This window comes from Muscardinus avellanarius, assembly GCF_963383645.1.
Source record: "Muscardinus avellanarius genome assembly, chromosome: 13".
Classification (NCBI taxonomy): domain Eukaryota; kingdom Metazoa; phylum Chordata; class Mammalia; order Rodentia; family Gliridae; genus Muscardinus; species Muscardinus avellanarius.
In genome coordinates, this window is record NC_137799.1 from 34,455,732 (window position 1) to 34,473,397 (window position 17,666).

Genomic DNA, 17,666 nt, shown 5'->3' on the forward strand with positions numbered 1-17,666 from the left:
CCAAGCCACCTCTCCCTCTGCCCTCTCGCCTCTTCTGAAACAAAGCAAAATGAGGATGCATTTTTTTTTTTTTTTTGAGGTCTGGGGATGGAAACCAGGGGGATTTGACCTCTGAGCTACACCCCCTGCCCTATTTTTTATTCCTTATTTTGAAACAGGATCTCACTAAGTTGCAGAGGGCCTTACCAAGTAGCTGAGGCTGTCCGCGAACCACGGTCCTCTACTCTCAGCCTCCCAAATGCTGGGATTACAAGCGTGCGCCACCAAGCCCGGCGATAAAGATGCATTTTAAGATTCTCCCTGCAAAAATCTGAAGGCATTTCCTAAACCTATGATGCACGATAGGGCAGGGCCCCATGTTTGGTTGTTTGTAAAGGGGCTATGATAAGCACACATGGGGATTACCAGCCCCTCCCAGCTAATGCTCCTTTATACAACTTGGGATATTAATTTTAAAAAAAGCTGGATGCCATCTATCTAGAGCATGGATGTCATCCATTTAGGGAAAAAACTGGCATGCACAGGAAAGAAACGTTTTTGATGGTTCTAGTGCAGACCTCTAAAGAGAGTAAATGACGTGCTACCTACAGCACCAGTGAGTGGGGTGACCAGGGACCCAGCAAGGAGGATGAGCAGGTGGGCGTGGCAGCAGAGGCAGCTGAAGAGGCAGACGTGAGAGCAAAGGTGTGAGCCAAAGAGCAGGTGGGCGGAGGTGCTGGTGTGTGAGGCGGAGAGGGAGGCAGTTCACATTACTTTTCATCTAGGCCTCTCCTAGGACAGGTCAGGGCCAGAAATGCATCTTTCCTTCCTTTCTTCCAAACAGCACCAGTAGTCTTTCAGAAATCTGGCTGTAAAACCTCACCTCTCCTCCCGGGCAGAAGCGATCAAGCACACAGAGCTGCACAGATTCCATCTGGCAATGTCCTTCAGGTTGGTTCTCTCTCTCTCTCTCTGTCTCTTTCTGTCTCTCTCTCGGTTTTATTATGACTTCCTCTGGGTTCTTCTGTCATCTCATTCTAAACAGGATCAAACCCTCCTGCCCAGTATCCTCAACTCCAGTCTTCTCTCAGTTCTGTCTTCTGAACACAGTACTGTCCAGTTTGGAGAGTCCCCTGCCTTCACTGCCTCCCATTTATGCGTCTCAACTTGCATTTTCAATAGGACCTCACATTCACTGATGTTCTGTTTTCTACATCCCCACCTGCCAAATTTACAACTCTAAACACTTAGGGCAAACGCCACCTCCTCCAGGAGGCCTTCCTTGTAGCTTCTCCGTTCCCTGCTCTCACCTCCAAGGGCACCTAGACAATGCAGTGAGCAACTTCATGCCAGCCGTGTCCGAGCCTTACTTCCTCTCTGGGCTGTGCCGTGATTTGGCGGGGTGGAGCACGGGGAACCCTGTCTTCACATTTGTCTGTCTATTTCCTACAAAGTCTGCCAAGTATTGGTTTTTGCATTTCCAGCATAGCTAAGGAACAGCTCAAAAATGAAATGAATTAGGATGCATTATACCTGTTCGTGAATAAATGCTACAAGTACCCTGTAATGTAATCTCGCTTCTCAGGATAAAACAAATCCATGATATAGTTTCAAAAAGGGGGAGGGTGGGGGGCATGTTTTAGAGTCATGGGATGGGGGATTGAGCTTCTGCTTTGCCCTTCATTGGCTATGGGCCGGTGCCCACTGTTCTTCTCTGGGCATCATTTTCTTACTCCTGCAGGGCTTTCATAGGATTAAGAATCAAGTGAAATAAATTTGCAAACCCTATACATGTGGTTCTCAATCCCAATTATGCATCATAATCACCTATGAAGCTTCCCAAAACTACAGAGTCCCAGGCCCCAACCCTGGTGAACTGAATCCGAATCCTCTGGAAGAGGGACCCAGTGGGACTAATTATTTATAAAATACTGCTTCTAATGTATAGTCAATCTTGCAAACTAATGTTATAAACCCATAAATACCATTAACAGTAGAGTAAGGTGCTTTAGGCTGCTGGCTTAATTATCCTCTATTTGTTCAGTTAGAAATTAGTTCAATGCACCCATAGTTCAATTAAAATACACTATTGTGTGTGAGCATTTTTGTGTGTGTGCTGTTCTACACTGTTCTTTGTGTGCTTAAGTCATAAGTTCTCAGAGAAAGCACAATAACCAGCATACTGCTGTACACAAGGATGTACCTAAGCCCCAGTCTTCTTGAGACTGATAAATAAAAGCTTCATAGGGTCCTCTAAACCTTCGCTTACCCAAAAGTATGTTGAACAGTGATGCAGAACTGGTATAACCTGGGAGCTTGTTAGATCCAAAATCCTAGGCCTCACTCCAGAACATGCACATTACCAGGTTTCTAGATGGATCGATAGGTGAAGCAAAGGCAACCTTTTCTCATTTTGCATCTGTGTTTAAGCCTGCTCTTCCCTGTCCTAATCCTGAAAGGGCAGAAAGACATGGAGAATCAATTCCTATCTTCCACAAACCATTCAGCTTGACACTTTAGGATCTTCATTCTCAAAGTCTATGTGATAAAACTAAATTATGCCAAGTATAGTGGTGCATGCCTATAATCCTAGTACTTGGGAGGCCGAGAAAGATTGCAGGTTCAAGGACAGCCTTTGCAACGTAGTGAGACCCTGTTCCAAAATATAAAAAATAAAATAGGACTGAAGATGTAGCTCAGAGGTAGAACACCCCTGGGTTCAATCCTTATAAAAGGATCCCTCCTTTCAAACAAGACTAGTCCTCTAGTTTCTCATTACAGGAAAGTATTAACCAAGATATTTAAGTATGATTCAGTGTATAAAATAAATTAATGCCCATTTAAGTTTTATGCGATGCACAGATCGTGAGGCTACATGTACCTTACAGAACTTATGATCCCCAAGACCCAAATTAAACAATTATGAAGGAAGGCAACTCGGCCATTGCAGGAGACAATTGCTCCCTGTTCACCTGTGGCCTGCAGGCAATCATGATGTGGGCATTACCCATTCAAGTTACACAAACCACACCATGACCAAGGAGTTGAAGCAGACTCTGAACATTATCTAGCCCAAATCCCTTGTTCTATGGACACGAGACACCATATCAAGAATCGAAGAAACTGCCCAAGGTCACAGGGCACCTTGAGGCAGAGCCACGCTCAGAAGTCAAGCCCTGATACTAGTCCTACCCCTGTTTCTACAACCTCTGCCACATACATGACTCCTTCCCTACCACAAGGCCTTGAAACCTCAGTATCAGAATTGCTGCTCTGCTTTGGCACTTAGGCATCACTTGCTGCTTACAGATAATGCCATCCCCTGCTCCTCCCAAGGCCGTCTCTACCAGCAACTATAAGGGAAGCAGCATCAGAGCTCAATCAAAAGATCCATTTGTCAATCTGTATTTCTAAATACATAGATAATGGATTCTTAAAAAGCAAATGCTGGCCATGTGATGGTAGCTACCTAGCATCACTATTAGCTAGCACCATAAGCAGGGTGAGGGATGGGCCTGAAGACCAGAGGCAAGGACAGCATTAACTCAGCAGTATGAAGTTGGGAGGAAGGAGAAAGGGAAGGGGAAAAAAAATACAAAACAGAAGCTCAGCTGGGAAGGCAGCACCTTAAAAAAAAAAAACATACACAGTTGACTATAAAATTGCAAGTTTTTTTTTAATAAAAGAAGCATAACAGAACGTAGAAACCTAAAAGAACATTTCTCCCTCACAGTTGTTACATCCTTAGTTCCAACAAAACTACCATTGCTGGGGACAGTACATGAAACTCCTCTTTGGGGAAAAGCCTTAAGAGGCAGTTTGTGAGACACAGTAGACAATATCCTTCCAAATGCCGGGCTGTTTAAAAACAGAAAATCCACACTCAGAGGATGACACCGAAAAAAATGGAAAGAGAAGCCGGGTGTGGTAGAGCACACTTGTAGTCCCAGTACTTGGGAGGCTGAGACGGGAGGATTGCAGATTTGCAGCCAGCCTCAGCAACCTCGTGAGGCCCTTCGCAACTCAGTGAGACCCTGTTTCAAAAAAAAAAAAAAAAAAAAAACATATAAAATTAGGGCTAGGAGTGTAGCTCGGAGGTAAAATGTCCCTAAATTCAATTCCCAGTACCAAAAAAAAAAAAAAAAAGAGGTCCCTAAATACCTCTAGCAAGTTCTGAGCCACAGCACAGCCATGGAAGAAATGTGTGGCCACCCAGGACAGCCACTTTCTACGGGGGCGGAGGGGCATTCGTTAGCAGCCACACTCCTTTGTAGTCAGTCACACTTGCATTTGACTTTAAAAAAAAAAGATACAACACTCACACATGGTTCTTGTATGAATTCTAATTAAGAGACATTACATTCAGAATCATAGCACTCCCGGTGATCAAAGACTCTTAACAGCTTCTTTGCCACAGGAGGGGTACAGCAGAGGGTGGCGCTGTTTACCTGAATGCATTCTTAAATAATTGACTACTACCACTCTAATTCTCCTAGGTGTAGCTCTGTTACAGGTTACGGACCGCAGGTTCACGTTCCAGACGTTCTTGGCCACCACGGGCTAATTACAAGGGAGCCGCCCCCAATGTCTTAGGGTGAATTGGGAAAGGGCCGGTTAAATGAGGACACAGGCCATTCCTTGGTAAAAGTTTGCAGTTTCCTTTCCCAGTACATCTTCTTTTTATTGAGAACTTCCATCTTTATCCTGTGCTCCTCCTCTGCCATCTCACACTCCCGCTCTATCTGCTGCAGCTTGGCCACATGCACCTCATTCATTTGTATCAGCTGCAGTTGTAAGATGGACATTTGTTGATGGTGTTCTTCCTCATGCATCTTTTTTAAAGCACCTTCCTGAGAGGTTTTGCTCCTGTAGTTTTTATTGGCTGTTATCCTGACAGCTGAACACGAGGGTTCAGGTTGAGAGGTCCCCTCACACACTGGAAAATGTATGAACTCTTTCTCATCATCGCACAGTTCTCTATTTGAAACAGCAAATGATTCTGAAAAACAGTAGCAGAAAACATGTTCAAAGATTTTACAGGCAGAGAGAGAGAGAGAGAGAGAGAGAGAAAAAAAAAAGTCAATCCTATTTCAAGTGATAGGGTCCCTCGTGACAGGATGGACCTGAGAGAGGGTTTGCTTTGACCTTTGTGTCTACAGGAATCCTGGCCACACCTGACTTTTTTTTAACTCAGAAATCAAAAGTAATTTTCCCTTAAGAAATAACGCTAAAGGGTTTTGTTATTTCTAGAACTGAAAACTATGTAAATGGGTAAACAGCAGCCAGAGAACGTGCTTATCAAGAATCAGAGACCTTTTGATGTTGCTACCTATTTTTTTTTTTTTAATTGCAGTACTGGGGATGGAACCCAGGGGCATTCTACCTCTGAGCTACACCTGACCCCTATGTTTTATTCTGTATTTTGAAACAGGGTCTCACTGAGTTGCAAAGGGCCTCACTAAGTAGCTGCGGCTGTCCTCAAACCATGATCCTCCTATCTCAGCCTCCCAAATGCTGGGATTACAAGTGTGTGCCACCACGCCTGGCTTGTTGCTACCTATTCTAAACAGAAATGTGTTCAACTCTGAGGAGCATGAGACCACAGTAGAAGGCTAACCATGTGGATCTTCAGATAAAAGTTCTCTGTAAGTTCCCTTTACCAATTTCTCATCCAGCCATGAACACTTTGGTCCAATTTCTTTTCTTTTCTTTTCTTTTCTTTTCTTTCTCTCTCTCTTTTTTTTCTTTTGGTGGTACTGGGGTGGAACCCAGAGGCTTTCTACCTCTGGGCTATACTTCCAGACCTATTTTATACTTTATTTGGAAACAGGGTCTCACTAAGTTGCTGAGAGCCTCACTAAGTAGCTGAGGCTGGCTTTGAACTTGCTCGATCCTCCTGTCTCAGCCTCCCAAGCGCGGGGATTACAAGCGTGCGCCACCACGCCCGGCTTGGTCCAATTTCTACAAGAGCATCATTGCTGTTTCCTGCTTACGGCCATCTTCTTGTAAATGTTCTTCCTTGAAAGATGAGTCACTACTCCCTGGCTTAGCTCCCTCCTAAGCCATTTTCTTCAATCTTCTGTACCTGGCTGTTACCACCAACCCTGCCATGTGGGGTCAATATTCAGATCCTGAGGATACCCATCAACCTCTCCCTGGCACTGACAATACTTCTTGAGGTTTCTTTCCTCTCTTAGCTTCTGGGCCTTTGTTTTTACCTGAGTGTTTCTACAGCCTCCTTCCTCTCTGATTGCTCCTCTCCAGTCTCAAGAGTTCTGAGATTCCTGTCCCGCCTGTTACCTTTCTGTATTCCCCTGAGGTTCCCATCTCTGGCTCTGCTCCCCATCCACCGTAAGTAACCTACAAATCTGGCTCCAAACTTCTTTTCTCCTTCTTGCTTTATTCTTCAAAGTACCATGTGTACTCTACAATCCTATCAAAAACTCATATTTAAAAAGTCACGTTTCTCTTCATAATTCTCTATCTCATTATCCCCTCAGCTTAAAGTTGGGCTCATAATCCCCCAACACACATAACAGTCTCCCCTTTCCAATGCCCCCCAACTCCTACCAAGGCTGCTTGCTCTGTGAAACCTCACCTCTCTCCTTTCACCATACATACTCCTTTATTAACAGCACTCTGCACACTCTGGTATCATCTTAGCACCAGGCCTTATTCATGTCTTTTATCCTTGGGTACTAATTACTTTTCTAATTACTTTTATCCTTGGGTACTAATACTTTTCCGTGCACACAGTGGATGTCTACTAGTTAATATTTATTAACCAAATCCTTGAACACAAAGGGGAAAAGGGCATATGGATGTAAAAGGATGCCACTTTGGGTAGGGGCCGTGTTTGCACTGATACTTTTGTAGGGCAATGACATTAGTGCCAACCACAGAATTCCAATGAGGGAAGCACTAACTCCACTAACCCATGGAGTCCTCTAGCTGTGGCTCCAAGGCTTTCCTGTGAAGCTTTACATTCCCAATAATGAGAATCTTCTCCTGGGAGAAAAGCAATATCAATTTATTAAGAGTCGATTGCATTATTATGTCCACTCCATTATTCTGGAAGACGGGATGCTGGGAATGTTAATGGCTACTCAGGGAAACCTAATTTGTGATACTCTGTTAATAAAGTAAAATGGCTACCGTTTAGATTATTTCACTCCAAGGGGTAAGGGAACAACCATAACTAGTCCCTAATTAAGATTCAAGAAAAGGTTAAAATCTTACTTTTGGAAATGAAGGTTAACCAAAAAAAAGATATTTCTGTGCCAGAGACCATGTAAATGTCTCCCTAGAACTCTTTCCCAACTCCAATGGCTCTGGCCTCAGTTCAATGTCCTTCCTTCTGGTTCCTACTGCTTCCTGGACCCATCTCTGGCCCAGAGGTGGATTAACTATCCCCCCTTTGGGCTTCTGAGTTCTTTAAAGAGAAAGCCTCTTATTCATTCTCACACTGAGCCCAGCATAGAGCCTGGGACAGCGCCGGGCAGGTAAGAAGAGCGCGTGTGCGACCTGACCAGCGGGGCGTGTCCCTCCCCACACGCTCGACTAGGAGGAAGAACAGTGTTCTGAGAAGGCCACTGAGGCACTGGACAAAGGATTGGAAGGAGTTAATGCGGAGGATGGAGGCCTCGGCTGTGAGCATCAACCGCAAAGCCATCACCTCACCCGCTTCCTTTCTAGTCTTCAGTGGGGAAGTGTGAGCTTTGAGGATGGGCCACAGGAGACGTTTTTTGATACCTCTACTCTCACTGCCCTTTGATCTCATTGTTCTGGGTACTCTTCTGACGCTGTAAAGTTCATCCTTTCACAATGCTGCTGGCTTCCAAATGCTTGCTTTTATCTTAACAATTCTAGGCTTTAGGGACATGATGATGAGGGTGGTGATGATGAGGGTGGTGATGATGAGGGTGGTGATGATAGCAGATACCATTTTCTGAGTATGAAAACAGGTGCTGGGTTAGTGCTTTACAACACTTCCTCACCCAATCTTTGCTATGACAGTCCAAGGGAGGTATTATATGGAAAACCAAATACAATTTCCAAGGTCATTTGGCTAGTCTGAAAGATAACAGGATTCTAACCCAAGTCTACCTGGCTCTAAAGTCCAAGGTCAACCACTTCAACTGGGCCTCAGATGATCATTTACGTATCATAAAATACAGCCTCCAAGTTGTGCCCACTTCAAAACCTCTATTACCAAGAATATCAGTGTATATTCTAACTCTTTCTTTCTTTTTTCTTTTTTTATACTAGGGTTTGAAACACCAATCTAGGGAGTTAAACTAACAGCCCTATTTTATTTTTATTTTGAAACATGGTATTGCTAGGTTAAGAGAGTCTAAATTGCTGAGGCTGGCCTTAAATATGTCATCCTCCTATCTAAACCTCCCAAGTACTGGAATTATAGGTGTGAGGTACCACACCTGGTCTATTTGTTATTTTGATGTATTGACCCTATATCAAAATAAAAGCCACTTAGTTCCTCACTAAATGCCTGAGGCTGGCCTTGAACCGTGATTCTCTTATCTTAGCCTCCCCACCACAGCCAGCTATATTCTGACTTTTTTTTTTTTTTTGGTGGTACTGGGGACTAAACCCAGGGCTATTCTACTACACCCAAGCCCTATTTTTTACTTGTTAGTTTGAAATAGGGTCTCACTAAGTGCAGAGGGCTTCACTAAATTGCTGATGCTGGCCACAAACCTACAATACTCCTTCCTCAGCCTTCCAAATTACTGGGATTACAAGTGTACATCACCATGCCAGGCTACATTCTGACTTTTTTTTTTTGCAGTACTTGGGATAGAACCCAGGGGCATTTGACCTCTGAGCTACACCCCCTGACCTACTTTTTATTCTTTCTTTTGAAACAGAGTCTCACGGAGTTGCAAAGGGCATCACTAAGTAGCTGAGGCTGTCCATGAACCGCGGTCCTCCTGTCTCAGCCTCCCAAATGCTGGGATTAATTACAAGCGTGCGCCACCATACCCAGCTTAGCTAGGCCTTTTAAAAAGATTGGCAAAAGATAGGGCTTAAAAGATAGGAATCCCGTTAAAGTAGTTAATTAACTTTTAAACATTTAGCTCCAATGAATAGGAGCTAGTGTTCAAGTAAGAAGAATATTCCCTTAATTGGAAAAAGACTAGCCTGGGAATAGCTACCTGCTACAAACACACAGGTAAAACAAAGTCACCCAAAGTAGAAAAATATTAAAATTAAAATTTTTGCAAAAAGGGCAAGAAGGCTTTCCTGGGACTGAGAACAGAGCCACGTGGGTGTTCTTTTGCTTGGGCAATTTGAGTAAATTTAGTACTAGCAGGAAAAGCCTACTTTGTGGCAGTGAATAGATGGGAAGGAAACTGTGTACAATTATTTTTAAACAGAACACACGAAACAGGATCACTGGGAAATGGATAAATAAGATGAGATGGATGCATATTATGGGAGATAATGCAGTCACTAGAAGAAAAGGGTTAGATTTACACGCTGCAATGAGAATAGATCTTTAAAAAAACATTATTCTAAGTGAAAAGCAAAAGAAATATCTGTAGTATAATTTCTCAATTAAGTTAAAAAATACATGATACACAACAGTTATGAGAGGGTACTCACACCTACTAGACTGATTTGCGGGCAGAAGAGACTAAAAATGGGGAACAGGGATAAGAAAGGGAATAAACACAGAACTAACACAAAGCACAGGCTGCGCACAGACCAAGGCTGCAGGTGTGCCATGCCTGGAAATGCAACCCGGCCCTCTGTACCTGCAAGCTCACCTCAAAGGAATGCAATTGGATCAAACAGTCTAAGTAATGGGATTCATTAAGAAATCTTTGTGCTACTCAGTTACAGCTTTATAGTGGAGGAACAAAAGTGTATGAAATTAAATATATATTTTTAAAAAATCTCTGAATGTTGCTTGAAAGCCTACGGTTTTTTTGTTTGGTTGGTTGGTTTTATTTTGCTTTTTTGGTTTTTGGTTTTTTTCAGTACTGAAGATAAAACCCAGGGGCATTGTACCTCTGAGCTACACACCTCCAGCCCTATTTTTTAAAAAAATTTTTTTAGTCTTTTTTATCTTTTAAAACAGGGTCTCACTGAGTTGCAAAGGGCTTCACTAAGTAGCTGAGGCTGTCCGTGAACTGTGATCCTCCAGTCTCTGCCTCCCAAATGCTGGGATTACAAGCATGTGTCACCATACCTGGCTTTAGTTTTCTTAAATATATTGGATTTCTGTCATCTTACCTCTTGGCCATTCACACACACACACACACACACACACACACACACACACATATATAAAGTTTGGTTGGGTTTTTTTTTTTTGTGTGTGTGTGTGTGTGTTGTTGTTTTGAGGTCTGGGGATGGAATCCAGGGGCATTTGACCTCCAAGCTATACCCCCTGATCTATTTTTTATTCCTTTTTTTATTTTATTTTTTTGTTTTGGTGGTACTAGGGGTGAAACCCAGAGGCTTTCTACCTCCAGGCTATACTCCCAGACCTATTTTCTATTTTATTTGGAAACAGGGTCTCACTAAGTTGCTGAAAGCCTAAGTAGCTGAGGCTGGCTTTGAACCTGTGTGATCCTCCTGTTTCAGCCTCCCAAGTGAAAAGATTACAAGTGTGCACCACCACGCCCAGTTTATTCCTTATTTTGAAACAGGGTATCACTGAGTTGCGGAGGGCCTCACTAAGTAGCGAAGGCTGTCCATGAACCACGATCCTCCAGCCTCAGCCTCCCGAATGCTGGGATTACAAATGTGCACCACCACACACACACACACACACACACACACACACACACACACACACACATATATATATATATATATATATATATATATATATATATATATACTGGATTGAACCCAGAGGCACTCTTCTTTTGAGCTATCTCCAGCACTTTTTAATTTTTATCTTGAGACAGAATCTCAGCTAAGCTGCCCAGGCTGGGCCTCAAACTTGTGATCTTCCTGCCTTGGCCTCCGAAGTAGTTGGGATTACAGGCGTACAGGGATGAACCATCATGCCCAGCTCCTAGCAAATTATGATGGCTCCCTTAGTTTGGCCCCCATGCCTATTCCCCAAAGATAATAGAAAATAAATTTTAAGGACAAATTATCACAGATCATAAAATCTGCAGGTTATAAGCTGTTTAACATATTTATGGGGGAAATGCTGTGTTTTTTGTTTATTTGCAATATATTCCTATTTTTCTTAAACTTTAAGGTTATGGTGTTCAAATACAGATGTACATTTTAAGAAAGTCATTGACAAAGTGGAGAATGTGCAGGGAATGATGACTACGACGAAGCAGCCCACACCATCTCACAGCAAAACACAGTTGGAGGGAGGCCTCTAGTGGAATACTGCTAGGCTCCATCCTGCTTAAAATGTTCATAATGAATTCCAAAAAATCTTTGATCATCTACTTCTGTCAATATGTACCCTGTAAGGTATTAAAACCAATAGATAAAAATAAGTAAATAAATAAATAGAAAATTAAAAAATAAAGATTATTCACTGGGTATGGTGGCACATGCTTGTAATCCCAGCATTTGGGAAGCTGGGAATGGTTTGTGGACAGCCTCAGCTACTTAGTGAGGCCCTCTGAAACTTAGTGGAACCCTGTTTCAAATCAAAGAATAAAAAAATAGGGCAGGGGGTATAGCTCAGAGGTCAAATGCCCCTGGGTTCCATCTCCAGACCCACACACAAAAGAAAGGTTATTTTATAAAAATAAAAAAAAACCTAAGAGATATAGAATATCTTTAGATATAGAATGTAATATTATTATTATTATTATTATTATTATTATTATTATTATTTTGATGGTACTGGGGGTGGAACCCAGGGGCTTTCTACCTCTGGGCATACTCCCAGACCTATTTTATATTTTATTTGGAAACAGAGTCTCACTAAGTTGCCGAGAGCCTCACTCAGCAGCTAAGGCTGGCTTCGAATCTGTGCGATCCTCCTGTCTTAGCCTACCAAGTACAGGGATTACAAGCGTGTACCACCACACCTGGCTTAGAATGTAATTTTAAATATGCTTGTAGCCATGTTAGAAACATAAGAAATAGCTGGCACTAATTTTTTTTGTGTGTGTAGTACTGGGGATGGAACTTAGGGGCATTCTACCTCCAAGCTACACCCCCATCCCTATTTTTTATTCTTTATTATGAAACAGGGCCTCACTGAGTTGTAAAGGGCCTCACTAAGTAGCTGAGGTTGGCCGCAAACCTGCAATCCTCCTGTCTCAACCTCCCAAATGCTGGGATTATAAGTGTGCGCCACCACGCCTGGCTCTAGCTGACACTAATTTTTATGGTATGTTTTTAATCTAATATATCTAAAATATTACCACTTAAGCATATAGTCAAAATAAAAATTAATGAGATATTCTATATTCCATTTATGACACTAAGTCTTCAAATGTGGTATGTACAGTTGGAGCACATCTCAGTTTGGTCTACCCACATTCACATGCTTATTACCCTTATGCGGCTTATGGCTACAGCGCTGGACAGTGCAGTGTTAAGAATACAAAGGTAAGACAGACACAAACACATAATCCACATGTCCAAACACACATGAGGCGACGAGGGCCATCACCACACAGCAGATTTCCAACTTTTCCCCCCACTAAATCCAAGGCAGATTTTTGGCAATCCTGGTCTTGAAAGTAAAGTGAAATAAGAAATGAGGGAAATAGCCAGGCGTGGTGGCGCACACTTGTAGTCCCAGCGTTTAGGAGGCTGAGACCAGAGGATCGTGGTTTGCAGACAGCCTCAGCTACTTAGCAAGGCCCTTCGCAACTCAGTGAGACCCTGTTTCAAAAATAAAAAGACTAGCCGGGCGTGGTGGCGCACGCTTGTAATCCCCGTGCTTGGGAGGCAGAGACAGGAGGATCACGCAGGTTCGAAGCCAGCCGCGTGCGCTGGCTTAGGAGACCCTGTTTCCAAATAATAATGTAAAAATAGGTCTGGGAGTGTAGCCTGAAGGTAGAAGGGCTTCAGGAACCCCAGTACCACCAAAAAATAAAATAAAAAAAAAAAGACTAAAAACTAGGGCTGGGGTGTAGCTCAGAGGTACACTAGCCCTGGGTTCCATCCCTGGTACCACAAAAAAAAAAAAAAAAAAAAAAAGAAATGATTGAAATAACTTTAAAGTTATTTCACGATATAGACAGACTTCCAGCACCTTGACTATGAATGTTAACAGATGACCTTGGACGCAGTCCCCAACTGACTATTAGCAAGGTTCTCTCTCTCCATTGCTCTCCAGATTAGGTGTGGAAACAGTATTTTTTTTTTTTTTTTTGGTGGTACTGGGGTGGAACCCAGGGGCTTTTCTACTTCCGGGATATACTCCCAGACCTATTTTATACTTTATTTGGAAACAGAGTCTCACTAAGTTGCTGAGAGCCTCACTAAATAGCTGAGGCTGGCTTCGAACCTGTGCGATCCTCCTGTCTCAGCCTCCCAAGCGCTGGGATTACAAGCGTGCGCCACCACGCCCGGCTTGGCTGTATTTTAATAAGCACCAGCCATAATGGAAATCTCCTGTGTCCTATATGTACAATCATCCAGTTTAAAACAAATCTCTTATAAACGAATCTCTAGCAAATGTCCCATTACAGGAGGGACACTGTGAATCCATTATTTTTTACCTTCTTGCTGGGAGTTTATAAACTGTGTTTATGAGTAAAATTAATTGCATCATTTCTTCCAAAAGAAATGAAAGAGGGGAAAAAATGTGAACTTTCTAGATCCCACTCCAGATTTTGAAAATATGGGAATAAGACTGTTCCCTAAGGATGGCATTATTAAATCAGTACACAGGAATCCAGAACACAGATTTGCCCGGTGAACGGAAGGCAACTGACGTCAGCCTCCTCTTCTGCAACATAAGCAATGTGGAAAGCGGGCCTGCTGGTTCACCTCCCTCCCTCAGGACCCTCCCTGTGCTGCCCTGCAGAGGCTCAACACTGTAATGGGGAGGACCCAAAGCTCTAAGCATCTCCAAAGCGAGGACGCTGTTATTTGGCAGTGGGACCCATGTCCCACAGAAGCAGTAGGAGGGAAAAGAGAGTCGGCTGTCCCATGTGAACGCTGTCAGCACAGAGTCAGCCCAGCTAGAGAATCCAGCCATCAAATGCAGGCATAAGGCTCCTGCCATGGAAAGGGATGGAGTGCACGAGGTTCTTGACATCAACCACTATAGTCACCCAACCGGCTCCCTGGACTTAACCTTGGTCAAATGGTCAGCAAGCAAACTTTTGGTTATAATGGAACTTCCCAGGATGATCTGCCTACGGGGGGGGGGGGGGGGGGTGGAGTGCTAATCAAAAAAATGTATTTGGTTCACTTGGTAATTACTTTGTTCACTCTACACAGATAGGATTCCTGGTTTCAGACAGTTTCTTGTGACTTTTAATTAACAGGAACCAGTCCCTCAGAGCTCAGTCTACTCTGGGGACCCTGACAACTGAATTTCTGATCTTGCAAGCCAAGAACCAGATTTTGCCAGGCAAGTTACGAGTAACTTTCCTGGAGCACCTTACAGGTAACTCTCTGGCCTCCTCCAGGAACCCTCTTCTGCTTGAAGGTGCATCTTCTGCAAACTTTTATATAACTTTTCAAATAAATCTTTATATAAACTGGCCACTTCCTATCTTAAAAGAGAGGGGAATTATTGCAAATGTATCTATATGCATTTCCACCTTCACCTTGCCTGACTTCTCAGTAGCCCTTTAATGTTAACCTTTGGAGCCATGACAACCTACTGCTACATCGCTCCCATGATGACAGTCTTTTCCTTCCCTAAGAATTTTGTAGGACATAGTTTGCTACTTGCATTGGAAGTGTATTAAAATTAATTTTTTCCAGAATTACTCAAAATCCTGGAGTGTCACAAATTAAAACGTCTTTAGATCAAAATGTTATAATGAATAGAAATACGGGCTTTTAATTTGGATCACGGGTACCCAAATTTATTTGGCTTACTGCCCCCTCTTCCAGAAAAAAAAAAAAAAACTCAGCACTCACCCTCCCCAATCTACCTTTTATAAGTGAACAAAAAGAAAATGCAGTAACAAACTTGTGTTCTTTTATGTACCTATATTTGTCCAACACTCCCCCCACCTTGGGATTGGAACAAATGATCCCCACTTTGGGAACCTATGAACTGGAAGAACGCTAAATGGGTGTTTCCTATGTTAGTCTCTGCTTTCATTTTTAAGTCTGAAATAGTTTAATCTCTTAATGTGATCTTTTGAGTGACTTACTGCAGTCCTTTGCATATAAGAGGGCCTCAATGCCTTGAATCCTAGTACTTGGGAAGCTAAGACAGGAAGATTACAAGTTTCAGATATTCCCATCAAATATTTTCTCTCTCTTCTCTCATGTGTGTATGGGGAGGAGTACTGTTTTTTTGTTTGTTTGTTTGTTTGTTTGTTTGTTTTTTTGAAACAGGATGTCTCTAAGTTACCATGCACTGGCCTTAAAACTGCAATCCTCCTGTCTCAGCCTCCCAAGTACTGGGATCACAGGCATGCGCCACCACACCTGGCTCAGATTCTCTTTAATTATACTGGAGATGGGTCGAGACACATCAACTGAAGTATTTCATAAATAACTTCTCTATTAATGCAGTCCTTAGTTTTTCCTTCTGTTTAAGTGCTAATAAAGTCTTTAAGAGAGCTAGCGGGGGATTTAAGCAGTACTTTTGTTTTTATGTACTCCGTGACTTCCGTGTCCTCTCTAATCCTGACATTTTGGATTTGAAAAGTCAAGTTTGATAGAAAAATTGCTTTCTTACAGATTCCCTCATAATGAAGGATTTTAAATTAAAATGTCAAAGGTACCCAACATATGCACAATAAGTGGTGGAGGGCTGGTACCTTGGGCCGCAGCGTCCGGGTGGTATTCGGGCTCTTCCTCGGGCGGGCTCTGCAGGAAGTAGAGCTGCTCGGGCAGCATGCTGGAGATCTTCTCCTTCCCTAGGACGTGCGTGCTCAGCAGGGGGCTGACACTCCGCTTCACTTTCTCTCTCCTTTCATGGGCCATAATTTTTTTGGTCCGAGCCTTGATGTTCTCCCAGCACTTTTTCAGCTGTTTGAAATCCCGCAGCGATACGCTGGGCTGAGAGTTGTACTCGTGGGCCAGCGCCTGCCAGGTACGTTGCTTGAGGGCAATAGTTCGTGCATCGCTTTTCTTACATTCCAGCACATATTTGTACTTTTCTACTAAAGCAAGCAGGATGCTCTTTTCCAATTCTGAGAAGTATTTGGCAGGTTTTATAATTTCGTTGTTTTGCATTTTCCACTGAGTTTCGCTGAGCCGTTAGCTATCCTGTAAAGGGAAGTTTGAAACAAGAATTAGCAACCCCAGCAAGATAAATGGCAGCAAATCACTTAAGCTCAATCCCTAACTTGATTTCCTTGTTTGAAAGGGGATCGGGACCTTCTTTTTCATGAATGTTGAATAATGATATTCAAAGAAAAATATTCAAAAAGTTACTAGGAATTGGGTTGTAGATTTTTCCAAGTCAAGTTTCCAGTAGATCCCTTGTCTTGGTCATGCCATAAACATCCAGGAATCATCAGTGATAAAAGAAGGGGCAGAGGATGTAGCTCCATGGCAGAGAGTTTGCCTAGCGACACAAGGCCCTGAATTCCATTCCCACCTCAGTACTGCTAAACAACAACAAAAACAAAACAAAACAAAAAAACAGCAAGAAAAAGAAAGAAAAACTGAACAGCTATGTGGAACTCTGATTTCTTAATTTATTGCTGCTTAACATTAGGTAACTGATTATTCCCCCAAGTCAAAATGTCAGGCAGCTTCAATAAACAGTTTCCCCAGGTTTTTGTCAGATGAAGACAAGTATAAGCAAATTCAACAGTTGAAGTAAACACTCCCAAGATTCTAGAATCACAAAGAATATACTCCAAAACAGCTGACATTTTCATCACCTTAGGTCACAGTTTTGGAGCAATTTAAAATTCATCTTCAAAACGAGCACCTGTGATCCTTCAGGTCTGAGGCCACTTAAAAATCCCTACAACGTTGCCTCTCATGATGGCACACATCCATAATCCCAGTACTCGGGAGGCTGAAACAGGAAGATCACGGGAATGCAACTAGCCACAGCAACTTAGTGAGGCCCTCTGCAACTTAGTGAGACCCTGTTTCAAAATAAAAAATAAAATACAGCTGGGAGTACAGCTTTGAGGTAGACTGCTTCTAGGTTCAATCCCTAGTACCACCAAACAAACTAACTAACTAAATAAATAAATAACCTATAATGTTAGTTTCTGTAATTGGAGAAGTGAAGGGCCTGTGCACTTAGAGACTGAGTCCACTATCCTACATTCCAACTGAGAGATCTGAGGCCAGAAGAGAAAAAGTAGATTGCTCAAGATCCCAAGGATGGCAACTTGGAAAATCTAAAATTTTTTTTTGTCCTGTTTAGTATATTCTTAGCATCATTCCACAACTTATCTCTTAGGCTCTCACCTGAGGTAGCTCCAAATTATTCAACTTTCACTTGCTGAGGTCACCGTCTTACACACACACACACCTCGTGCTTAGTAAACGTCTTACTTCACTAAGTGTATGAAAGCTGTGCCTATTTTCCACACCTAATCACAGGAGGCTTCCTAAAA

General features: G+C 42.7%; 1 protein-coding gene across 1 annotated transcript; it reads right to left on the reverse strand.

The window, feature by feature from the left end:
- Nucleotides 1–4,568: 4,568 nt before the first annotated feature.
- On the reverse strand, nucleotides 4,569–16,317 carry MSANTD3 (Myb/SANT DNA binding domain containing 3; the record flags this gene model as incomplete). The annotated part of the gene is made up of 2 exons (XM_080709372.1): nucleotides 4,569–4,978; nucleotides 15,900–16,317. The coding sequence occupies 2 exons, from the start codon at nucleotides 16,315–16,317 to the stop codon at nucleotides 4,569–4,571; spliced, it is 828 nt and encodes a 275-aa protein (XP_080565498.1).
- Between the last annotated feature and the right edge of the window lie 1,349 nt (nucleotides 16,318–17,666).